The sequence below is a fragment of the Rhodnius prolixus genome, unplaced genomic scaffold, assembly GCF_049639745.1.
Source record: "Rhodnius prolixus isolate KJV_2025 unplaced genomic scaffold, Rpr scaffold_25, whole genome shotgun sequence".
Classification (NCBI taxonomy): Eukaryota; Metazoa; Arthropoda; class Insecta; order Hemiptera; family Reduviidae; genus Rhodnius; species Rhodnius prolixus.
Window position 1 is genome coordinate 332,074 of NW_027411585.1, and position 27,046 is coordinate 359,119.

At 36.5% G+C, this 27,046-nt stretch overlaps 1 protein-coding gene across 2 annotated transcripts in view; it reads left to right on the forward strand.

Moving 5' to 3' along the window:
* tna (Zinc finger MIZ domain-containing protein tonalli) overlaps nt 1-27,046 on the forward strand; it is a 134,238-nt gene that overhangs the window by 74,351 nt on the left and 32,841 nt on the right. For both annotated transcript variants that reach the window (XM_074116727.1, XM_074116728.1), the window contains exon 3: nt 24,010-24,199. In XM_074116727.1, coding sequence (XP_073972828.1) covers nt 24,010-24,199 — 190 coding nt within the window. The remainder of the gene's footprint in view (nt 1-24,009; nt 24,200-27,046) is intronic.

Sequence of the window (27,046 nt, forward strand, 5' to 3'; positions counted from 1 at the left end):
AGATGTTAGCTCTTAGTGGCACCTGAGCGAAATAGCAGATTTGGATCATCTTGTAAGAAAAAGTAATTAGAAGAAGGTAATTAGACTGGAAGGGCGAACATCCAACCTTTTTGTGGGTACAACTTCATAATGACCTGGTTGCCTTCCGTTACATTTAACCTTGTAAGGGCTTAAACTATTTGTGTAGTAAGAATATTGATTGTTATCAAATAATAATAATAATAAAGGGACTAAGGACGGAAGGTTGAGGATTATGTTTGTGCTGGAAGGGATGGTAAGTTGGAAGGGTGACCTTCCCCTTAGTTCGGGGCAAGTGGAGCTTCTCTCAGCTTGGAAATATTGTTCATGAGCACCAACTTACTTCTCTCCTAACGGGGGTAGTCAGAGGGCTTCCCTCTGCTTGTCACACCCTAACCTCTAAAAGTACCCCACTATTGTCTGAGAACTGCTCTCTCTGTAGTCGATGCTATCCTTACTGTTTGTCCTCTTAGAAACCCCTGGAAGGCACAATCTGAATGGAATTGATCCAGCCTTCCAATCTCCGAAAGTCATCCAGTCGATCATTTGAATATTATTGGGATTAATGTTGTCCCTGTAAACACTTCATTCTTGTATAAATTTAATAGTGTTTTGTTATATTTGAAATTTGAACAATATGTTGTTATTTTCTACTGCAGGAAGCAATTTTGATGTTTTTATTATGAAGTGTTGGACAGTTTGTAAACGATTCTGTCGGCGAGATTGTTCTAAATTCGCTCTTGACGATTTTCTTTGGACATTACTAAACATATTGTTACTTGTATTTGAAATTTCTACCCATCATGCTTTCAACATCTCTAAATAATCTGCTGCCCCATTTGCAAGCTGAATTGTAATAAAGAACAAGGCTCCACGAAAATAATCCCAAGGTTTGAAGAAATGCCAGCAAATTGGAAACGAAATTTATCTTGATTACATTTTTTAGTTTTGGAGTAGAGGCTTTGGTAAAGGATTTATGCGCAACTTTAAACTTGATCAAGATGTGTGAAAGTTCAAACTAGATCAAGTAAAGGCGAAGATTTAATTGGGAGTCTTGTGATCGGTGCTTGTGAGGGAGTGGGAGAGAAAGATGGAGGATCCTGTGAAAGAAGCTGATAAAGTGTTCTCTAGGAGAAGAGTGCGGGAGGAACTGTCAGTGAGAATATTTCGGCTCTGTGAGCACACAATGCGGCGGCCGGCAGTTGAAAGACCGTTTCAGTATTTAGAGTTGCAAAGGGGGCACATTCCCTAGCACTCAGACTGCAAGGGCTATACACTACTCATACTGCAGTACAAACAATACAAAGTACAAAGTACAATGTACCCTACACCCAGTACCTGGGTCCTTTCACTTCTGTGCCAATACTCCGCTACCCAACTTCAACTAAGTAAATAATTATAAAACTCAAGTTGCTATCTAATAAATGCTCTTAAAATTCCAAATTTCACTATTTAGCTCTTTCTATTCAACAATTTGTCTAAACTCTAAAGAGACACATTGGAGTCGAGCGTTTCTCCACCACCGCTTCACATAACTACCATAAAAAGACTTATCCAAGGAAAAGGCTTGAATTAAGACTGAAGTAGTTAAACAGGAAGTAAAGAGAAAGCATTTCAAACCGGGAAAAATCGATTCGATTGAAAGTTGTCTTCGAAATCTTAATTATATTGACCCTTGCTAACCTCCTTCAAGCGATCTACACCACCCCCTGCTCACGGGAGTGTCCTCGGAACGCATTTCAGCTCGATAAATGTTTCAAATAAAAGATTTTAACACTTGTTCTTACATGTAGAGTTGGACAGAGACTATTAGTCAATGTTCCGGTAAATCCGGACATTCTATAAATGTTGCCACAAGGGCTCGAACACCATTTCAGCAGATATCGCTCTCATGATTTGAACATTACAGAACACTCTCACGACAATTCCCCAAAACTTTCATCGAAGTGCACAGTAAACACATTACAATCTTATACAGCAGTTTGTAAAAACCTGCATTCTACCACAATGACATGTCGGGGGGAAATTCTCCACCTCTCCGCAGCCTCCAAGAAAAGATCTCCAAAAAGGGCAAAAATCCCTCCAACTAAATGTTACTTTCTGATTGTCAAGTGATAATTTGGTCTCCTGGATTTGGCCTGAACTTAGAGCTTTCACATACACAACACCCACCGTTTCCTAAAAACTTTCCTCTTTTTAGATTCAAGCACTTTTGGATTATCTTGATGGGATTCGGTGTTTGAACCAATGTACCAGAGGTTCAATTTTAGATAGAATAGAATTTCATTTATTTGGAAGTTCATGGAAGAGGTTGTATCGTTTTCTTTAAACTTAGGAAGTGGATAGCGCACAGTGTTAAGGGACTAGGTGGAGTGGAGGGAATATCCCTAGACCAGACCGTACTATACCTGCGGCAGAACCCTCAACATCCGCTTTATTTGTGTAAAACTAACGGCTTGAAGGTACTTTGCCCCTCTAGTATGCTTTGAGTTTGAGTGTTGATTGCAGCGAGTGCGTTGTTTAAAACTATATTTGCTTTTGAAGTTGACACTCATTTGAAGCATTTAAAGTAATAATAGTTAATATTTACTCAAGTGAAGCTGTTTTATTGGAGCGCCGAGCAGGACGCTAAACTCGGCCAGTTTATTGATTGTGAAGGCATTGTCCAAAGTTCCCCTATGCGATAGCCTACCCTTTTCCAATTCTCATGACATATGGCCTTGTTCACTACTACAAAGCTGTGGAGGCGGCCATAACACCAGATTTCCTATGTTTTGTAAGCTGTGAATATTAATGGTGATAAAGTTGGTGGTTATTTAATAATGAGTATAGTTGCTCCAAACAATTACAAATGCGCTATAACAATCATGAATTTTCAATTCCAGTGGTTGTAAGATACTGATGATACAGGTCGATTTCGATCAATTTGTAAAACCCATTCTTTGGAACTTAGATAACATATACTCGTACATATATCGATATTTCTGGTACAAACTGATAATCGAAAATCTTCACGATTACAGTACTGACTTTTTTCGGAAAGAAAGAGAGAGAGGACAATTCATTGCGCTTCTAGGGCTGTGTTCAGTAAACGAATGTGTTACCACAACATAACCTAACCTGCGCAATTCAACAAGATTGTCAGTGTTATTGGTAAAGCGGTAACTCGTAATCTAGTGAAGTGCACAAGTGTACCTAATCGTGAGGAACAGTTTTCCGAAAAACTGTAGAGAGCGGAAGTTCCTTTTATTAATGTTACCCTTCTTGTTGATCGATTTTTGACAAATTCTTCAGCCAAAACTTAGAATATCAAGTATGACCTCAAAACGATGTTTTATACGCAAAACATGTTAATATTTGTTTCCTAACTTTTTGCATTATTTGATCGACAGTAACGATCTGCACTGTACCCATTTGTAAGGCCTAAAGGTTTCACAAATTATTAAATAAATAAATAAAAAAAACGATAATGATAAAATCAGCTTGCTTATGCTGCAATTTGAATCATATATTATGTAAAATACGTTTTGAGGTTTGGTTTTCGATCAATTCTTTTTTTGTTCGCAAAAGTCAGTTTTTTGGGGGTCAAAAATATGAATTATTTGATATCATTGCGACATACATATATTAAAAAATAACTCAGAATAATTTATAATAAAATGTTTGTCTCTCTGTGAATGTTTATAAGTTGGTGGTAGTTTATAAGGAGAAAACGTATCAGCTGCGTATATGGTGTATCTCAAGGAAAAACTAAACTCTCTGATCTCACAATCAACCTGCCTGTGAATAACCTTCTGACATTTCGGATATGATCAACTTTATAATTAGAAATTAACCATTCTTGTCGATGAATGAATGCTTTGGTAGATACTGAGTTTACAAAAGTCTATTTATAACTTCTTAATGCCAAGGTCCGACATCGTGTATTTAAATAAATTCGCTGTCAGGTGTGAAGAGTTCGCTCTAGAGTTGCTCAATATACTCTGAGAGGCACTTAAAGCCCCAAAATGCGATTGATATGTGCGTTGGGAAACTCAACTTCCAAAATTTAACATTTCGAAAATATTCATAGAAAAAATAAATCGAAAGGGAAGTCGAATTTTAACTGAATAAATTTTCCGGTATTCTTCGATTTAGAGAAAACTGTCACTTAATTTCTTTTATCCGTATCGATATTTCTGGTACAAACTGATAATCGAAAATCTTCACGATTACAGTACTGACTTTTTTCGGAAAGAAAGAGAGAGAGGACAATTCATTGCGCTTCTAGGGCTATGTTCAGTTATACTTATAAAAAAGGATTAAGCGGATCTGGACATAGTCTTCGAAGACTAACAGGATGTTCTTAATAGAAGTATTGAAAGATTCAATGACTGTAAGTTAGTGCGAGAGGCGCGTAATAGTTGTTTTACAAATCAATAAATAGAGCCAATCGATTGGCAGTGTGTGGGTGTTACTCGACTTGTATTTACCAGTTCGATAGCAGTGATCGATCACGACGTAATATAACCTTATATGTTTGTTTACTTGCATTACCTCTTTCAAGGTTATGTTCCCCTGCCGTTGTATGTTTATCTTTAATTATGTTTCATTGACGTTGTTATTTATATATTTAATTCCATTGTTAGCATTGACGGTTGAGATGTCTCGTAGTCCTTGTAAAGAAATACTACTACTATTTGTGTCAAATATTTGAAATAGTTGGCCTCAAGTAGGTGATTTTAGGTATTACCAGGAGAAAGAAAAACTATTTAGCAAAAAGTTTAATAAGGATTTGAGGGTGAATTCTGGGACATCACGTTGAAAAATCTTCTGCTGAATTCGAAACACCGCCGATGTAATCATACCTCTCTCATTTGATTCGTCACTTGCCCTCAATTAATCACAAGGGAAAGTTTTTTGATCGTTTTCGAAATTGAATTTTCCGAGCTGTGGTACTCATTTTCCGCTTTTCCAAACTCAGGATATTTCCAATGGAAACTTTTACTCAAAGATTTGACGCCATCATAGGAAGGGAACGAAAGAAATATATCGAGTAAATGTTTCTTTCGATTTGGATAAAAGCTGTTGAGGAAGAAGTATGTGAAGCGATTAGACAGGTTAGAGCGACAGAAGGAGACGGCCTAGTTCCGAGAATTATACCTGCCGTCGGAAAGCACCTCCAGGTTCCTGTTGTTCCATTCAAAGAATGGAGCTTCACATCCCTTGCCGACACAACCTCTTCTACCTTGTGCCTCTTTTTTCCACCCAAAAATAGGAAACTCGCCAACATCTGTTTTTTGGAGAAACCAAGAATATAACAAAAAAATAACAAAAGCTAAGGAGTTACACACATGCCACTGTGCGACACTCGTAGATACAAAGAATTGCTTCTACAAAATATTGGAAAGTTGTAGAAGTGGAGAAAAAACCATCCCACGCTGTACGTGAAACAAAATCTTGGCTTTAGCTCACCTGGTTCAATTAGAGCTAACTGGTTATCAAATCGAGCAAAACATTAAAATAAAAACTCTCCTTTTCGGTCACTCTAGGGCAGAATTTCCACTTTTTCTAGATCTTTAATCTAATATCCGGTAAAAAGATCGACCTTTATCGATCTTACACTCAGCAGGAACCTTTAATATAATGGTCATCGATTAAATTTTTAGTTAATCTAGGTCGGGATTGTTTTTTTATAGATTTGTTTGGAAATGAGATTGTCTAAAAAGCAGGGATCAAAGTTTTAATGTACATCTGCCCGGTCACTCTTGGCCAGGATTTAGTTTTTTCATTTGGAAACAATATTAACTGTTTATCTTTCATTCAGATTTGACGTTTTCTATCGTTGGGTCCCGTTCGAGATTGGATGTGAAATATATAGTCTGATCTTCCATTGGTTTTTGTATAAAACTAAGTGAGGCTTAAGATTTGGAAAGTTAGAAAATCAAGTATTTTAGATTAACTAAAAATTCCTTGTATAATTTCCACGGCTTAATGATTCTACCCCTCTCCAAACAGGAAAATCGTTGGCTAATTTTTCCTTCTGACTAGTTTAACATAAAGTAAAAGTTATTTTTCTTAATCATTAATAATTCAGCTTTCTTTGGAAAGTGAAATGCAATTTCTTAGATCTTCTTATCGTTGCCTGCGACTTAAAGTATTTTCCATCAGCTAATCACGGAATCTAAATCTCAGCCTTTCAGGATTACCAATGTTTTAATAATACGAGTATACCTTTCATGAATAGAAAGGAGAGCCGTTGTGATGGTTCCAGCCTAACCTGTTTTAACATTCTATTTTCTATGAAATATTGCATTCGTCTACATTTCAGATTAAGTTGTAATTTAATAGTTTCTGCAACAGGGCCTTGTGGTTACTATTAAATAATTGTTTAATAGATATTTTAATTGTATAGAATATTTATTAATTAAACTCCAGATTGTGAGGAGGATTCGAACGATGTTATTGTCTTTTGTTTAGGCCTACCACTTGCTAAGGTCGATTTGTAAGGATAAGTCGTTGAAGGAGGAGTTGATTAGAGGGAGTTGCATGCTCAGCTTCTCTCTTATGAACTGTTTCATTAATTATGAACTTACGTGAAATTAAAGAGGACTCCCATTTCAAAGATGGAGGCCATCGCTTCGGAGTTATGACCCTTAGCACTAAAATATTTTAAAAGCCTTTATTAAAATAATAATGTCGGTGTCAGCTGTTTAAAATACAAAACAGGTTTCTGAAAATTGACTTACTGATGAAGCTGCTCGTTGACCTAAATCTTACTATTTCTCCCGTACCCCAATCTCCATCTTATGTAGTGGTGATTTTATAACATATCTGTACAGTGGATATGTGGTTCTGTGACGTCCTTTAGAGATTGGCACCCTGCAATTTCCTGCGTGTTTCGTCGCGTCGAGTCTTCTGCCATTTTAACCCCCAACGAAAACGTCGCACCCAATCATCTACTTCCGCTTTCCATCTGCAATTTGGTAGTTCTTTTCATGAGTGAAAAATCATTTAGTGGAATTAATTTGCAAAGATCTCCAGATAGTTTTAGTTAGCATTTTTTGTTATTTCACGCTGATTTGCGTTTGCCTCCTCTTCCACCTTTCCCTTTTAGTTCGCATTCTCTTCGTCTCGAACTGCCTGCACGTCTGTCAGCAAATGTAAACCCATTTTGTAAAATGAATTTATGAATGAATGAATGACGGCTGTTCTACAACAGTCTCCTTCTTTTACAGTTCTCAGCTATGCTGATGGCGCGATGGCACTTTCGCATTTGATTACTTCCGTTTATTCTGTTCTTGCGTAAAGTTGTTTCTTAGATTCTCTGTTTTAGTTCTGTCAATACTTAATCTCTCGGTTGTTTTAAATGGTGAACAAAGATCGTCCTCACTGATTGTTCCGATCACAAAGAATGCTGCTGATGTAGAGGGAACTAGAGAAGAAAGAAATATAATAACAATAATAAGGGCTCGTGGGAAGTAAGTTGAGGGTTTAGTAAAAAGGGACATGAAATGGGGAAAATGTGTGAGCGCAGGAGTGGGGATGGACGCGCGGTGCGGTGTGTGTGAGAACCAAACTGTTCGCCAAGTTTGGAAGAGCTCCATTGTGTCGGCGCGCAGGATGCTCCGTGTGAATGGTAGTGGCCGTAGTGCGGATGGACGAGAAGTCGCTCTGGTGTCAGCGGGGAGTAGAGCTCCTCGTCACTACACGCTCCTGTCCCTTTGTGGTGACGTCTGTCTCTCCCACTCACATCCACACACAACAAAACACTCAGTACGCTATAAAATAATTGTATACTAAACATGCCAGCAGGCTTGGATGCCCCCATATTGACTCACTGACAGAATCTAACCTCCCCTGTCTACCCTTCAACACAAGTACAGCTATAAACCCTTCCACACGTAATAAGGCTGTAATATTGCAGCCAACCTTAGCCAAGTTTGCTGTTAATCCTTTATGTAGATTTAACCTCTAAATTTTCTAAACAGAGTTTTTCATTGGGAAACGGAAAACTCTGGTTTGACTCGCCACGACTACCTGCCCTACTTTCTCCATATTCTCCAACTCTGAATCTCAAAATACTCTTATTGCTGTACAGTTTACAAGAAATTATTTATTAGTTAACCCACTGCATGACAATTCGCAGGGAGTCTTTACCCCTTAACTCTAGGAAAACTTCGTTTTTTCTTAGTATTAACAAGAAGCTGAAAACATTGCAGGTATTACGAAGTTTATACTTCGTTTGGGTAGTCCTACAACTTAGCGTTCACAATCACTCTACAGAATATCTTTACTGAGAGGATTTTTCACTTCTTTGAGATCTCCAAAACCATTTTCCAACGGTTTTCTTTGGAAAACTTGGAATTTTTATTGCACTCGCGGGTATCGATTACTTTTTTCCATGATAAAGATTTAGGCAAGACTTAGGAAAGGGGATGGCTGAGTTTTCTTCGAGATTCCCGATTCCGCATCAATATGGTCATGCCACTTACGAGGGTTCCAAGTTTGAGGAGAATAACTTAACTGCTAGAACCACTTCGGAGAACAGATAATTTTTAGTTTGTCAAAAAAGACTCTAAACTTCTTGTGAACATAAGATCTGTACTTAGGGGTTCTAGAGAACGATGAAAGGTTTCTTGAAGAGGTTCATGTCTACAAACTCTACAGCGATTGAAAGAATTTCGGAGAAATAAAAGTTCGGACAGTGAAGAAAAAAATTGAAAGCTTTAGAAATAAAAAGACGTGATAGTGTTCCCTTTAGATGTGACTTTTTTTGGGGAATACGAGCTTGTTGGGATTATGGGAGTGAAGAAGATAATGGACCCCAGCGCACTTGTCTGAGAGTAAACTTGGCGTTCAACATTGCGCTAGATCGCTAGACTTGCTGCTAGGGCTTACATGGAAGGAAAGTGTCGGAGCCAGCGAACTCGGGTTACCTGGTTACTAAGTTCACCTACAGAATAGTGCGGCCGGATGGACTACCGCCAGCCGACTGACCCCAGCTGACTTGTCGCCGGAGTTGCCAACTTGCGCACTACTCACCAGTCCACTTCCCCACCACATGCATGGTGCTACACTCTACAGTTGCACAGGATAGTGCACCGCTTCCATCCTGGTCGGCCAAAGTGGACTGTCAATTTACCTAGTCGTTCGCCTGGCTGCATTCCATTTCACCTACAGTGTGAATACATTATCAGCTAGTGGACTAGTCTCGTCCGTATAAATTCTTATTAAGCACTTATTGTCCGCTACTACCGTATTAATCTCCCAAGCTCTTCTTACGTCAAATTTTCGCTGTGAAGCTAGTTGAGCGCCACGTCGTTTTTGGAAAAGGGGAAGGGGAAAGAGGATCGGGATGATAAGGATAAGGAGCTAGGAAGGCGTAAGAAGGTTTAAGGAAATATCTAATTAATTTAATATTGAACAAATGAAATTGAGTTAATACATGAAAGAAAAATGATAATAATCCAATTGTCCATCATGAAGTAGAAACATGTTTCCAGAAATAGCTACGAACTTACGCCACAATTCCTGTCCAAGTTAGAATTTTAAAATAATAGGAATTGGAAGGCAGTACCATAAACAAAACAAAATATACACAAATAGGAGATGTCGAGTCCTTCTGCTAGAGCCTAGAAACCTTCCTATAAAGTGTGTCTTTGAACTTGGTCAGTCCCCACCACTCATAGATTTGATACTTAGTCCTGGAGAACAATGGCCAAGTGAGACCACATGATTCCTTCAACACAAATATATTTTAGTGAACGTGAATAATATTATAGTAAACTCTCTCTCTTTAGTAAAAATGCTAAGTTATAGGAAATCTTAGTTACGCAAATATTAGAGAGAGTGAAGTGAATGGTGAACCCGATTGATTATTATTCTGGTAACGCTTGGAACTAAACTTGCATATTGTAATTGTTTGGAAGAAGGTACATTAGAAGGATGCATTTCCGCGTAGGAGCTCCTCACAAGAATGTGATTGGTTTCAATGATATTCTTTTACTTCCTGTTCCGGGTGGGAGGAGGGTAGAAGAAAGAAGTTGCATTTCGTTGATATACCGGCTGCTCAGGGTCTTAATTGCTCCATTACCTGAGCTATTCAATTAAATTATGTACGTTAATGGATTGAAATAGATAAAACTGTGAACCAATGGAAGCAGAGTGATTCTGGTGAGATTGATTCGGACGGTGTGACGTAAAAGGAAGTGGTCAGTACGAGACGCATCCAGAAGAATGAACTATACCCCCCCCCCCCCACCACCGCAGCTACGCTCCTCAACTTCCCTATAGCCTGGTTTGAAGTTGGATGAAGTTATGGCTGGAATTAGCGATGGATCCAGAGTTCAATGTTCGCAATATCACCCGCCGTTCCCCAGCTAGACTAAATAGTAACACTGTTTCCACTGCAATCTGTTGTTATCTATTGTTCACAAGGTCAAGTTGGTATACTTGTTTAGAGATTTTATTTAATTTTATTGTTTCTTACTTTGGTCTTTTGTGGGCTGTTAAGTTTGCAGCCCATTTCGATATTGAAGTTTCTGCGATAGTCCTTTTTTAAGATGTCCTAATCAAGGAACTTATAGTTAAGGTCTTTTATTATTTTCTGCCTTAGTAAGTACCTAAATTTTGTCATATTGATCAATGTGAACGGTAATCTTGTAGAGTGTACACAGGCACTGCAGCCTGAAACCTATTTTTATGTACGATTTGCACTATACCTACTTTTAAATTGTAAATAAATTAAATTTCATTTTATTCACCAAGAAAACAGTTTTTAGCGGGCTAGCAGAGAGCGTGTGCCAGGGGCACGCAGTTTTCCAGGTTGAAACGATTTATTTGGTGCCGTTTAAAAAATATGAAAATGTGAAGTCCATGGGTAATAGTTTGGACCCATTTCCAACGAGTGAAATCAATTCCTGTAACTGCAGAGAAGGAGTTGTGGTTACGGTTTTACCACCCATTAAATATGTTATTAAAATTCCATGTTTGCTGGAGATTCCATTTATTTGATATTTTGGGCGGTACTTTATTCGATTATTTCCGGTAAAACACAAATTCGGTCTGTGAAAAGAATGACACGCGTGAAAGATGAAAAGAAAACAGATCAGGTTAAAAGCTGTGTAAATGTGACTAGATGGATCTGGAGCTAGTCAGTGGGCCGTCCAAGAGTCTGTGTCTGGTTTCCTTTTGCGCCTCCTTGGACGACTTTCCTTTCAGGGGTTGGTCACGTGTCTAGTGTTGCTCTCGGGACATGTTGTAGACAGGAATCCGGACGGAGGCGTTCTGTGGCGGCCTTGAACACTCTCCACCTTCTCCGTCTTCAATGCCGTTCATCTACTCACCTCGTTTGCACTGCAGTTCAGTTTCATTTAGTTCACAAGCCTAATCTGGTTTATGGTAATTTATGAGGAGTGCAGATAGCTATTCCTCTAAAGTGCCTTCCAGTATGTATGTACGTTGCTATGACCTACATATCGACTAGCAAGACTTTCTCTCCCTCTACAATCTCAAGGTTTTGACTCATTCAAGTACCGAATTGTATCAACACTCTTTGTAGAACCGTACATTACGGTGAAACCTTGCCTAGTTACTTTCTGAGAATTGCCCTATAACAAATTGGCCAAATTGTGTAATAAATGTAGATCCTTATAACCTACGATATATGATATCTATGAGAAATCCCATGCGCATTTAAAAAAAAAAGTTGGGAATAACTGAGTAATTCATTTAGATAAGAGATAATTCTAGTTAATCTTTTATGTTTTTAACTCAGAAAGTTACCTCACATTTATGCCCCTATTGTTAAGCGAAGAAAAAGTCTTTAGCGAAATGTATGTACAAAATGAAACTTTTACACTGGCATATTAACGGAATTAATAAAATACAAAAATACATGAAGATATAAAGGCTACAACATGTTCTAGACCTTGGGGGTCTGTTATTATAGTTTTCACAATTATTCCTCTCTATAAAAAAACATGAGATTAGAATAAATGTACTCTACATTGATGATAGAACCGGAAGTTACAATAAATAATAAAGGAAAGCCTCACCTTAAAGTGCCCCCCCCCTGATCGAAATTTTTAAGAAAAATGTTTCAAAATAAAGTTTTACTTTTGCGATTTTGGAAACACAAACTAGGAGCTGTTTAAGACAAAATACAAAAATATTGAGAATCTATTCGGTAAAGTGGTCTCATGGTATCAATTCTAAGTTCCACGATCATTTGTTTACATAAATAGTGTTTCGAAAAAGTCGTGCAAGTTTCAGGAAAGGAAGAGGGGGGATTTCTTCACCGGATAACATTTCCGGTGAAGATCTTCAATAGGATGACTGTTTTATTCAGTTTTAAATTTTAATATTAATTTAAAAATGAACCCTAAAATAAAGTTTGGCGTTGATTTATTAATAAAGGCTGGCTGGCGATCAGCTACGGGCTAGACCTCACCGTTATAGCAAGGTTGCGTGTTCCGTATTTTTCTTTCTAAAAGTAACGAACTTTTATTTTCTGATAAAACTGATAAATGTGGTTTTTATGAGTTTTATGAATGAAATTTAGCGAACTGTAGACTGACAAAACTGCGAAATAAATACATAAACAACAGAGGGCGCGCTTGTCAGAGTTACGCAAGCGTCATCTAGTTGTGAAACTGATAGAAAGTGTGGGTTTCTATCGGAGAGGGGAGGGGAGGTCGGTCCTAGTTACCGTCTTGTTCTGGCCGATATGTCGCTGTGTACACAACAATCGGCCTCTAATCCTGGGGCACACACAAAAAAAATAACTAAACCAAGTTTCTCCCTAACTATTTGTGTTGGCAACAATGCGAGTGGGAGGAGAGAAACTATGGCCTTCTTCTCTGCGTTCTTCCTTTCAACTTGTCTCTCAAATCCACCACAGCCTCTTGTATTGCCAGTTGACCGACGACGAAGGATGTTTAGCTTTGTAATGTTCGAACTGATGAACTCACGAGTCTCCAACGCACTCATAAATACCCTGTATTAAGACAGTTCTCAGGAGATGGTGAGGTTATCAATGAAATTTAGGTTTCCTACATTGCAATAACGTAGATCAGATCTGTCGTAGTTTCTTTACGTGGTCTTTGAAATATTTTCCAACATAAAATTCTTCAAAAGAAATTCACCAATGTTGTTAATAGTTTCATTTTTAACAGTTGTGGATTTACGTCTGTTGCATGAAGGACAGCCGAAAACCACATACTTAGATGAAGCCCCCCCCCAACGAAGGGGACAGTTTGTGTAAGACTTTCGGCGAATCAGTGGATAAGGAGTGGGTAAGATTAAAGAAAGAAGTTGGGTACATATTATGTCAAGTCGATGATCAACTGGAAATCGATTTTACGTATCGACTAGGCCAGTGCTTCTTAAACTTATTGCAACCGCGACCTCTTTTTAAAGAAACATTTCTTGCCGACCTCTTTACATCCTAAAACCTAATGATTAGGCTATAAGTGGAGTGGGGGCAATCCAAACTCAATAACACGCCCACTTACCATTTCTACGTTCCACCATTAAGACTTTTTACGCCTTTTATTCACGTCAAAATCGTACTTTAGATTTTTTTCACTATTTTTTCCTCTATAGGTATTTAATAAAGAATGAAATTATGCAAAAATAATAATAAATTTTTTTGAAGGTTTATTTTACGGTAAACCATCAACTACGATTTATGAATGATTGCAGAATATGTTTTATTTCAATTATCGTGTGCCTAATATTGATTGAATAGAAGAACTGGTCGAAATAAGACGGTTTAGTTAAGAATTAAATTAATTTTTGTGTGAAAATTTTTATTGCATAAATTGATTCTTCATGAAATACCTACGAAGGGAAAAATAGTAAAAAAATTCTAAACTATTGTTTTATTCGATAAAATAGGCATTAAAAGTCTTAATGGCGGATGGAATAAACGCCTTGTGGGCGTGTATACTGGCCAATAGAACCGTATGTAGAGTGGGGGCAATCCAAACTCAATAACACGCCCACTTACCATTTCTACGTTCCACCATTAAGACTTTTTACGCCTTTTATTCACGTCAAAATCGTACTTTAGATTTTTTTCACTATTTTTTCCTCCATAGGTATTTAATAAAGAATGAAACTATGCAAAAATAATAATAAATTTTTTTGATGGTTTATTTTACGGTAAACCATCAACTACGATTTATGAATGATTGCAGAATATGTTTTATTTCAATTATCGTGTGCCTAATATTGATTGAATAGAAGAACTGGTCGAAATAAGACGGTTTAGTTAAGAATTAAATTAATTTTTGTGTGAAAATTTTTATTGCATAAATTGATTCTTCATGAAATACCTACGAAGGGAAAAATAGTAAAAAAATTCTAAACTATTGTTTTATTTGATGAAATAGGCATTAAAAGTCTTAATGGCGGATGGAATAAACGCCTTGTGGGCGTGTATACTGGCCAATAGAACCGTATGTAGAGTGGGGGCAATCCAAACTCAATAACACGCCCACTTACCATTTCTACGTTCCACCATTAAGACTTTTTACGCCTTTTATTCACGTCAAAATCGTACTTTAGATTTTTTTCACTATTTTTTCCTCCATAGGTATTTAATAAAGAATGAAACTATGCAAAAATAATAATAAATTTTTTTGATGGTTTATTTTACGGTAAACCATCAACTACGATTTATGAATGATTGCAGAATATGTTTTATTTCAATTATCGTGTGCCTAATATTGATTGAATAGAAGAACTGGTCGAAATAAGACGGTTTAGTTAAGAATTAAATTAATTTTTGTGTGAAAATTTTTATTGCATAAATTGATTCTTCATGAAATACCTACGAAGGGAAAAATAGTAAAAAAATTCTAAACTATTGTTTTATTTGATGAAATAGGCATTAAAAGTCTTAATGGCGGATGGAATAAACGCCTTGTGGGCGTGTATACTGGCCAATAGAACCGTATGTAGAGTGGGGGCAATCCAAACTCAATAACACGCCCACTTACCATTTCTACGTTCCACCATTATGACTTTTTACGCCTTTTATTCACGTCAAAATCGTACTTTAGATTTTTTTCACTATTTTTTCCTCCATAGGTATTTAATAAAGAATGAAACTATGCAAAAATAATAATAAATTTTTTTGATGGTTTATTTTACGGTAAATCATCAACTACGATTTATGAATGATTGCAGAATATGTTTTATTTAAATTATCATGTGCCTAATATTGATTGAATAGAAGAACATGTCGAAATAAGACGGTTTAGTTAAGAATTAAATTAATTTTTGTTGTGAAAATTTTTATTGCATAAATTGATTCTTCATGAAATACCTACGGAGAAAAAAATAGTAAAAAAATTCTAAACTATTGTTTTATTCGATAAAATAGGCATTAAAAGTCTTAATGGCGGATGGAATAAACGCCTTGTGAGCGTGTATACTGGCCAATAGAACCGTATGTAGAGTGGGGGCAATCCAAACTCAATAACACGCCCACTTACCATTTCTACGTTCCACCATTATGACTTTTTACGCCTTTTATTCACGTCAAAATCGTACTTTAGATTTTTTTCACTATTTTTTCCTCTATAGGTATTTAATAAAGAATGAAATTATGCAAAAATAATAATAAATTTTTTTGAAGGTTTATTTTACGGTAAACCATCAACTACGATTTATGAATGATTGCAGAATATGTTTTATTTCAATTATCGTGTGCCTAATATTGATTGAATAGAAGAACTGGTCGAAATAAGACGGTTTAGTTAAGAATTAAATTAATTTTTGTGTGAAAATTTTTATTGCATAAATTGATTCTTCATGAAATACCTACGAAGGGAAAAATAGTAAAAAAATTCTAAACTATTGTTTTATTTGATGAAATAGGCATTAAAAGTCTTAATGGCGGATGGAATAAACGCCTTGTGGGCGTGTATACTGGCCAATAGAACCGTATGTAGAGTGGGGGCAATCCAAACTCAATAACACGCCCACTTACCATTTCTACGTTCCACCATTATGACTTTTTACGCCTTTTATTCACGTCAAAATCGTACTTTAGATTTTTTTCACTATTTTTTCCTCTATAGGTATTTAATAAAGAATGAAATTATGCAAAAATAATAATAAATTTTTTTGAAGGTTTATTTTACGGTAAACCATCAACTACGATTTATGAATGATTGCAGAATATGTTTTATTTCAATTATCGTGTGCCTAATATTGATTGAATAGAAGAACTGGTCGAAATAAGACGGTTTAGTTAAGAATTAAATTAATTTTTGTGTGAAAATTTTTATTGCATAAATTGATTCTTCATGAAATACCTACGAAGGGAAAAATAGTAAAAAAATTCTAAACTATTGTTTTATTTGATGAAATAGGCATTAAAAGTCTTAATGGCGGATGGAATAAACGCCTTGTGGGCGTGTATACTGGCCAATAGAACCGTATGTAGAGTGGGGGCAATCCAAACTCAATAACACGCCCACTTACCATTTCTACGTTCCACCATTAAGACTTTTTACGCCTTTTATTCACGTCAAAATCGTACTTTAGATTTTTTTCACTATTTTTTCCTCTATAGGTATTTAATAAAGAATGAAATTATGCAAAAATAATAATAAATTTTTTTGAAGGTTTATTTTACGGTAAACCATCAACTACGATTTATGAATGATTGCAGAATATGTTTTATTTCAATTATCGTGTGCCTAATATTGATTGAATAGAAGAACTGGTCGAAATAAGACGGTTTAGTTAAGAATTAAATTAATTTTTGTGTGAAAATTTTTATTGCATAAATTGATTCTTCATGAAATACCTACGAAGGGAAAAATAGTAAAAAAATTCTAAACTATTGTTTTATTCGATAAAATAGGCATTAAAAGTCTTAATGGCGGATGGAATAAACGCCTTGTGAGCGTGTATACTGGCCAATAGAACCGTATGTAGAGTGGGGGCAATCCAAACTCAATAACACGCCCACTTACCATTTCTACGTTCCACCATTAAGACTTTTTACGCCTTTTATTCACGTCAAAATCGTACTTTAGATTTTTTTCACTATTTTTTCCTCTATAGGTATTTAATAAAGAATGAAATTATGCAAAAATAATAATAAATTTTTTTGAAGGTTTATTTTACGGTAAACCATCAACTACGATTTATGAATGATTGCAGAATATGTTTTATTTCAATTATCGTGTGCCTAATATTGATTGAATAGAAGAACTGGTCGAAATAAGACGGTTTAGTTAAGAATTAAATTAATTTTTGTGTGAAAATTTTTATTGCATAAATTGATTCTTCATGAAATACCTACGAAGGGAAAAATAGTAAAAAAATTCTAAACTATTGTTTTATTCGATAAAATAGGCATTAAAAGTCTTAATGGCGGATGGAATAAACGCCTTGTGAGCGTGTATACTGGCCAATAGAACCGTATGTAGAGTGGGGGCAATCCAAACTCAATAACACGCCCACTTACCATTTCTACGTTCCACCATTAAGACTTTTTACGCCTTTTATTCACGTCAAAATCGTACTTTAGATTTTTTTCACTATTTTTTCCTCTATAGGTATTTAATAAAGAATGAAATTATGCAAAAATAATAATAAATTTTTTTGAAGGTTTATTTTACGGTAAACCATCAACTACGATTTATGAATGATTGCAGAATATGTTTTATTTCAATTATCGTGTGCCTAATATTGATTGAATAGAAGAACTGGTCGAAATAAGACGGTTTAGTTAAGAATTAAATTAATTTTTGTGTGAAAATTTTTATTGCATAAATTGATTCTTCATGAAATACCTACGAAGGGAAAAATAGTAAAAAAATTCTAAACTATTGTTTTATTCGATAAAATAGGCATTAAAAGTCTTAATGGCGGATGGAATAAACGCCTTGTGAGCGTGTATACTGGCCAATAGAACCGTATGTAGAGTGGGGGCAATCCAAACTCAATAACACGCCCACTTACCATTTCTACGTTCCACCATTAAGACTTTTTACGCCTTTTATTCACGTCAAAATCGTACTTTAGATTTTTTTCACTATTTTTTCCTCTATAGGTATTTAATAAAGAATGAAATTATGCAAAAATAATAATAAATTTTTTTGAAGGTTTATTTTACGGTAAACCATCAACTACGATTTATGAATGATTGCAGAATATGTTTTATTTCAATTATCGTGTGCCTAATATTGATTGAATAGAAGAACTGGTCGAAATAAGACGGTTTAGTTAAGAATTAAATTAATTTTTGTGTGAAAATTTTTATTGCATAAATTGATTCTTCATGAAATACCTACGAAGGGAAAAATAGTAAAAAAATTCTAAACTATTGTTTTATTTGATGAAATAGGCATTAAAAGTCTTAATGGCGGATGGAATAAACGCCTTGTGGGCGTGTATACTGGCCAATAGAACCGTATGTAGAGTGGGGGCAATCCAAACTCAATAACACGCCCACTTACCATTTCTACGTTCCACCATTATGACTTTTTACGCCTTTTATTCACGTCAAAATCGTACTTTAGATTTTTTTCACTATTTTTTCCTCTATAGGTATTTAATAAAGAATGAAATTATGCAAAAATAATAATAAATTTTTTTGAAGGTTTATTTTACGGTAAACCATCAACTACGATTTATGAATGATTGCAGAATATGTTTTATTTCAATTATCGTGTGCCTAATATTGATTGAATAGAAGAACTGGTCGAAATAAGACGGTTTAGTTAAGAATTAAATTAATTTTTGTGTGAAAATTTTTATTGCATAAATTGATTCTTCATGAAATACCTACGAAGGGAAAAATAGTAAAAAAATTCTAAACTATTGTTTTATTTGATGAAATAGGCATTAAAAGTCTTAATGGCGGATGGAATAAACGCCTTGTGGGCGTGTATACTGGCCAATAGAACCGTATGTAGAGTGGGGGCAATCCAAACTCAATAACACGCCCACTTACCATTTCTACGTTCCACCATTAAGACTTTTTACGCCTTTTATTCACGTCAAAATCGTACTTTAGATTTTTTTCACTATTTTTTCCTCTATAGGTATTTAATAAAGAATGAAATTATGCAAAAATAATAATAAATTTTTTTGAAGGTTTATTTTACGGTAAACCATCAACTACGATTTATGAATGATTGCAGAATATGTTTTATTTCAATTATCGTGTGCCTAATATTGATTGAATAGAAGAACTGGTCGAAATAAGACGGTTTAGTTAAGAATTAAATTAATTTTTGTGTGAAAATTTTTATTGCATAAATTGATTCTTCATGAAATACCTACGAAGGGAAAAATAGTAAAAAAATTCTAAACTATTGTTTTATTCGATAAAATAGGCATTAAAAGTCTTAATGGCGGATGGAATAAACGCCTTGTGAGCGTGTATACTGGCCAATAGAACCGTATGTAGAGTGGGGGCAATCCAAACTCAATAACACGCCCACTTACCATTTCTACGTTCCACCATTAAGACTTTTTACGCCTTTTATTCACGTCAAAATCGTACTTTAGATTTTTTTCACTATTTTTTCCTCTATAGGTATTTAATAAAGAATGAAATTATGCAAAAATAATAATAAATTTTTTTGAAGGTTTATTTTACGGTAAACCATCAACTACGATTTATGAATGATTGCAGAATATGTTTTATTTCAATTATCGTGTGCCTAATATTGATTGAATAGAAGAACTGGTCGAAATAAGACGGTTTAGTTAAGAATTAAATTAATTTTTGTGTGAAAATTTTTATTGCATAAATTGATTCTTCATGAAATACCTACGAAGGGAAAAATAGTAAAAAAATTCTAAACTATTGTTTTATTTGATGAAATAGGCATTAAAAGTCTTAATGGCGGATGGAATAAACGCCTTGTGGGCGTGTATACTGGCCAATAGAACCGTATGTAGAGTGGGGGCAATCCAAACTCAATAACACGCCCACTTACCATTTCTACGTTCCACCATTATGACTTTTTACGTCTTTTATTCACGTCAAAATCGTACTTTAGATTTTTTTCACTATTTTTTCCTCTATAGGTATTTAATAAAGAATGAAATTATGCAAAAATAATAATAAATTTTTTTGAAGGTTTATTTTACGGTAAACCATCAACTACGATTTATGAATGATTGCAGAATATGTTTTATTTCAATTATCATGTGCCTAATATTGATTGAATAGAAGAACTGGTCGAAATAAGACGGTTTAGTTAAGAATTAAATTAATTTTTGTTGTGAAAATTTTTATTGCATAAATTGATTCTTCATGAAATACCTACGGAGGAATTAAATTATCAGTTCCCAATATATTTACACGACCTCCAAAAAGTCTCTCGCGACCCATAGTTTAAGTAGCGCTGGACGAGGCGATTGCAAGTGTTTTCTGAGAAGCTGAATGGGTTCTTATAATTGTTTAGAGTGTAAAACAATAAGTGGCGAATAGAACAACAGGTGAAAACGAGAAAAACAAACTTTGATCAGGACAGGAAGAAAATACCACTTTCCTAAATGTATTTTTGCTTTTCTTGCCCTTCTACAGACGCGGATCCATAACTTTAATTTTCATAATATTTTTGGCAAATTTTTCTTTAGGGCCTTTAAGTGAGATGTATGATGTCAGCAAGAGTTAGCGAACAGGATTCTGTGGATACTTCGACGGCCCTCTACCGTGAGAATGTATGGGAAAGTCGCACCTGATGATTTTTTAAAGAAATTGGGAAATGATAAGTGAATGGAAGAAGTAAAAGAAGTTGGCAGAGTTGAAATGAATGCACCGCTGGCAAAGACTGCACGGACCATTATCCTGTGGGAGTATGATGTGGCTGGAGATACAGTGGCGGTGACACTGCCCCACCTAGGGGTGAATGTTCTCCCCCGCACGGCCAGGTCGCCCCCGGCCGTTAATTGACAATAGAAATCGACAACACGGCCCGTTTCACATTCCAATCTCTAGCCTTTCTGTCCCCACTCCTCTTGGTGCGCGACCAGCGCAGGACTAGTCACCACCTCCACCACACTCGTACTATATATCTCGCGAGGATACATTCATCCGCTAATGTTTACTTTTAATCTTTTTCTTACCATCTTGTCTGATTCTGTAATTTCGCTGGAAACACAAGTGCTTGAGCTTCAAGGCGTAAGCTATGCTTACCCTGTTGTAAGCACTCAACACGCTAATTTCTCTTGCTCCTAAGCTTTGTTTCAAACCGGAAGTTTAAGAGTCAAAGAAAAAAGAAAAAGACCGACAAAAGGGATAGATGACGATCATTTTCTAGAGTTCCAGCTGGCAGTCGTGTGCATCTTCCAAAGATCGGAACCATAGCTAACACTTTCATTTCGAGTTTCAGGATACGCGTCGCAGCTGTTACCTAGAAATTCGAAATACTAAAAATTCGAATCGGAAAACTGTACTGTCATGTCACCGTGACGCTGCTATGAAAAATGTCAAATTAGGCTTTGTGCGTCTTCTCCAGTTTGAGTTGCGGTGTACCGAAATATCACACACAAAAATCCATTTCTAAAATATCATGTTTTCTTAGTCAGGGACTCAATTCTTTGGGAAATTCATTGCCTCCGGGAAATCTGACCATTTTCATGTTTCTTTGGTGTGTGTTGTGTAGACTCACTTGATTTCCTTTCACTTTAATAAATCCATATAAATAAATAAAAATATGTGGCAATTATTCTAAGAAAAGTCCGTATCAATCTGAGCCGAGATATTTGGACTAGATGACTAATACGGGAACTAAAGGTCACTCGTCAGCCTCACGGATCGCTGTTTCAAGACTGCCACAGTACATCTTCGGCTAACTTTGAATAAATTCATCCTATCATCAATTCTTATCTAGGCTTCGCTTCTCTGAGATTAACCCTACACTTCCTGTAAGTACTTTGTTAAAAAAAAGCTATATCAAAGTTATCACCAACACGTCCAATAAACGAGTTCCCTTATCACTGATAACGATTCCCTTCCACTCACCGGCTAAAGCACACACACGTGTACTTGTTTATCCGGAACAAAACCTCCTTGCCAGATAAAAGGTGTTTATCAGGGGGATCTGCCGGCTATCATAACATAGATGTGATAGTGGAGTGTGAGGTATACTAATGCATTACTTTTCCCGAGTACCATCTCTGGAACAGAAATGTTGCAGCAGTCTGGAATTTGGAGAAAAAAAAAATCATTGATTTTATCTATCGATGCAGGCAAGTCTCCTGAATTGGTCCATCATCAGAGGTGAGCTGTGACGTAACCTTCTTCCAGCATTATTCATTTATAAAAGCGAATTTTCTAGTACAAAGTCTAAGAATGAGAAAACATAATTACGTAAATTACGGAGAGTGAAAGTTGTGATAATATTCTGTTGATCCAAGATATTTCACTTGTGACAGAATGAGCTCTAGCGACCGTCTACATCCCAGTAGAGCTACTTTTACTGTTCAGTGATGACGTCACTCAAAGCAAGACATAGTTCCGCTTTCTCAAAGTGCTCGCTAACCACCAGTGAGTGCTCAGGGATTGCCAGTTCCACTAGTTTGTCTGTAAGTCTGATGACGACTAGCAACAATGCATTTCTGCAATTAGATATGAGAGAAGAGAGAGAGCTGATTGGCTCTGCAGAAGCCGCGTCGTTAGCTCTTCCAGTGAATTGCTCAACTCTACCGGAAAAGCAATCTAACCCCACCCCTCGGTTGAATGTGAAATCTACAATGGTTTCACTTTCCTGTTTATACAGAAACTATTTAACTTGATTGGTTAATTACTCTTCAGACTTTCCTTTATCTCTTGTGAAGGTTGGTAACCATGTTGGTTTCCTATTTTGCGCTTCCTTCAGAATCACACTGTTTAGACAAAATGCGATATGTCGATAACAGTAATTCATGAAGTTCTATTTCACACAAATAGGATACATCGATTTGTGGTCCATTCTGATGCTGTGGTTTCTGCTAGTTTGCCCAGTGGAAATATAATTTTCTCAAAAAAGATTCCAAACGTTTTCGTTTATGTTTGTACGCTATTTACCCAGTTAGGTTAGGGGCGAGCTCTATATCCGGTGCAGGAACTGACTTAGTGTGCCGGTGCCTTCTAGTAGGAGAACATCTTTTTACTAGGTCCTGGGTTTTTTTCTTCTCCTTCCATAGACGGCACTACCAAGCTAAACTTTGGATTAGGATCGAAGTACAGTTGTGTTCATCTGAACGGAGGGTACGATTTCACAAAGCATATTATGATCGACGTTCCAAAAAACTGTTGCACTCTGGCGGTTATAGAGAGTACCAAAGCAGTGTACACTCTGTTTTACTTTTTCATTTCGCGGAAACATGTTAGGGATTTTAATTAAAATGACTCCTTCGTATTATCGCATTGGAATATTAATGTCCACATGTTTGTTTACAATCCTAATTTCCTTATCTGTCCACCCGGAGACATTGATCAAAACAAATATGTGGCTAGTAAACTACGTTCAACCTTGCCCTTGGCACCTGTGTCCGTTTTCACTAACGTTAATCGCGATTGGATATTCTGATTCAGCTTACCAAAAGTTTTAACTGAACGTAACATAATTTAAAGCCGATCCTGATGCTGCCCTAAGCACCTGATGTTGGTACTCCACGATTCCCAGCTGATTTGTCGCCGATACCAGTAAGCAATCTGAAAAAATGCCAAAGTTGTATTCAGAAGATTCCTAATCAGAGCAGAATGTTATAATCAGAAATCAACTATCTAAAAAGGTAGTTGTAAACAAGATAAAGCGATGTAGGCTCCAGGAATTCTGAAAGAAATCGACGGTGAAGATTTGGTAACCCTTGATTTAGATAACAAAGGTGCATCTCCCTTCCCATATGCAGCTGATTACTGCAAATTCAAAAATATCGTAAATTATTATTAGAACACAAAGTTAAACCCCAAAGTTTTCTGTTCGAAACTTATAATAATAATAATGTTGAGTGCACTTATAATTTGTTTTTGTGTTGCAGTGTGGGCAGCTATGGAGTGGTGAGCGGCGCGGCCGGAGGCGGAGTGCCTGCGGGGGCGGGGCCGGACCAGGGCTACGGTGGCGCCATCTCTGCCGCCGCCATGGTGGCTGCAGCCACTGCAACCGCTACGGCCACAGCCAGCGTGGTCGCCCTGCAGGACCGCCACGATATGTCCGCCCAGTACGGCCAGGTCAGCTATACTTACTCACTTTACTTACTTCACTCAGTTTGACTAACCATGCCTTGCCGCAAATATACATCTAGGCTTTCCGAGGTTCTACCTGGGAAGTAGTTGGAGGCAGTCGGACCACTCTACCGGGCAGAAATCATCTGATTCGAGGGGCACGCAGGCTAATTATATCCATTAAACTTGGAGTTATTACTGAATTAAATAATAAATTTGATCTCGACTATTTGAAACAATTTTTACAGGCCGAGCTCCCCCCAGTTCTGGGATAGGCTTAATTCGAATTGCTTTGTGGACCGACAGAAGTACGGACACTACCCAATACTACTAACCTTCTGACAAAGAATTCTCTTCTAAAATACGCCTTATGTAGTGAAAAGCGAGCAAACAAACTAGTTTGCTGGCATGTCGATACTTAAATTGGTATTAAAAATTCTTTCATTTTTATTTTTATTAATTTTTGTGTTGTGGCGATGATGAAAACTAAACAGTGTGGGATGTAGTTACCTTCAGTGACGCCTACTCAGTGCGCTGCCATCGCCTCATTGCTACCACCACAACGTACTTAACATATTGTATAACACAGTGTTGTCAACAAGAAAGAACGGGTTGTACACCACGAGTCTTTCAATTGGCAGCCTTGATAGGCACCAGACGCGATCTGCTCGGCTCCTTTACTCTACTTTCTCTCACTTTTATTAAAAGGGAGTTCTAAGATCGTTCCAAATTTTCAATGTTTAACATACTACTAAAAAATTGTTGATTGTTGAAATCACTTCACTCAGTCAACACTCGATTAAATACCGTTACATATTGAAAAGTGAATTTCATGTAATGAGTATTGATTGAAGTGAAATATCAATGCAAACAGTTCATTCAACTAAAGGAAAAATATTGATTGATAATATTTTTATCATAACAGCCAAAGTTTTGCATATTAAGCAAAACTGAAATTCAAATCAAAGAATTTTATGTTGGTACGATATTCCATTGCGAAAATTTGTGCATACTGGTCTTTAGATCAGGTTGGCTGGAAATACATTTTTACGTGTACCAACATGAAAACAAAATTTTGTACTCTGTACAAGGCCAGGTACATTTCATGTTTTCGTTGGATGAGGGCGGGAAACAGTGACTCAGTTAAACTTGGCGTTGTGAGTTTGGAGTTGGCAGGAAGTGAAATGTGTGAGTATTCACACCAATATGTCCTCCGTCTTTGACGATAATTGTGAGGTAAAAGAGAAATAAAAATGGTAGGTTGGAGTAAGAAGCGAGTGGAGTGTGGCGAGAACAAGATGAGTTCAAATAAAAGGAACTAGAAATGAGGATCAGGTACAAACCGGTCCCAATATATCTGCTAACACGTACCCACATATACATATGTTGTCGGCAGGCCGAGCTCCCCCCCAGACGAAGGTATGGAGATCTTTGTGTGAGAATTAAAAAAGAGCAGTACTTCTTCAGTGAGGACAGTGTGTGTGCGTTAGTTGGTCGCCTAGTATTGATGGTAGGTAGATTCCAGGTTGAAAGAAAAATAGACTATTGGAGACGAACATCGGACCCGATGGAGATCAGGTAGACTCCGGTATAGACTCGTCTCCAGCATGTTGGACATTTTTGTTTTGCTCTGTTCAAGGTTGTTCAGCCACTTATATATATAGTCCTGTATTGGTTGCTTCTTCAGATCCAAGTCTTCAACCCCGCGGTCATCCGTCTGTCTGTCTACCTGAAGTGTACTCGCTTGTCTTCCTACACAACAACAAATTAAACAAATCTGATGTGGAAACACCCCGACCTGCCTCTCCCCACTCTTACTCGCACGTTCTCTTCGAGCTTCGAATGTTGAATCATATTTCATTCTTGATAACATTCTGCAGTTTTTAAAAGCTTCTCCCTCTTCATTGAACCCTTTCAGGAAGTTTACACCCAGTTCCTCCCCCTGAGATGTAATTTAACTTTAAATCTCGCCCAAATTAAAGTAGTAAATCTATTTGCATGTAATTTGCATACGGATTTAAAACAAATAACTGAGATGACATCTTGGTGCAGAAATCTCAAAAACAATGTGTTACAACTGAAAGTTAGCATGATTACTTTTGGTCAGATCAGTTTCTTCTTAAAATTTCAGTTTTTCAAGCTGCACTGGCTTCAACGATTTTCTGTCTAAAGTGCTACAGCAGAAAAAGTACAGATTTGCCACCTGCAGGCTACCCAGAGTATTAAAAGCAATAGAAAAGCTTCCTGTTTGAGGAATACCCGTTCACTGGATCTTTAGGAACTTCTCTCCGGTGAAACTTTAAAGTTGGTTTCACCTTTTTTTAGTCACATATTTACATTTGATGAAGAAAAACTCAACTAAACAAAGTTTAATAAGTATGGAGTGTTCGTAACCACAAGATTTTGTATCATAAATAAAAGTGGTCTTAAGAGGGTTGGCGGCAAAACAGCGGAAACGTTGCCACTGAACTGTTTGTGAACTGATGAAACAATTCAGTTGCTGGAAATGGTGGCAACGATGTTTGTTTAAAGCTATTTTGATCGTAATAAGCAATCACTTTTATTTGAAACAGCTATCCGGTACTAATTATTTTTGAGTATTTTTTGGAGCGACAGATACAATTTAAAAACATACTTCCGGAGGGTGGAAGCCACAGTTAGGTAGCATAGCTAACACTTTACTCACCTGCTTTTAATTTACGTTTAGCCCGACCGATACAAAGATGATCGTGGCCAGTAACATTCAGTTGCGAAAATTGTGATGCATTATGGAAACACAATTAGAACTATAATCATTGGATTAAATGGAAGTCGTGTGAGTGTTCAGAGAAAAGGTTTTATTTTGTTTCTCCT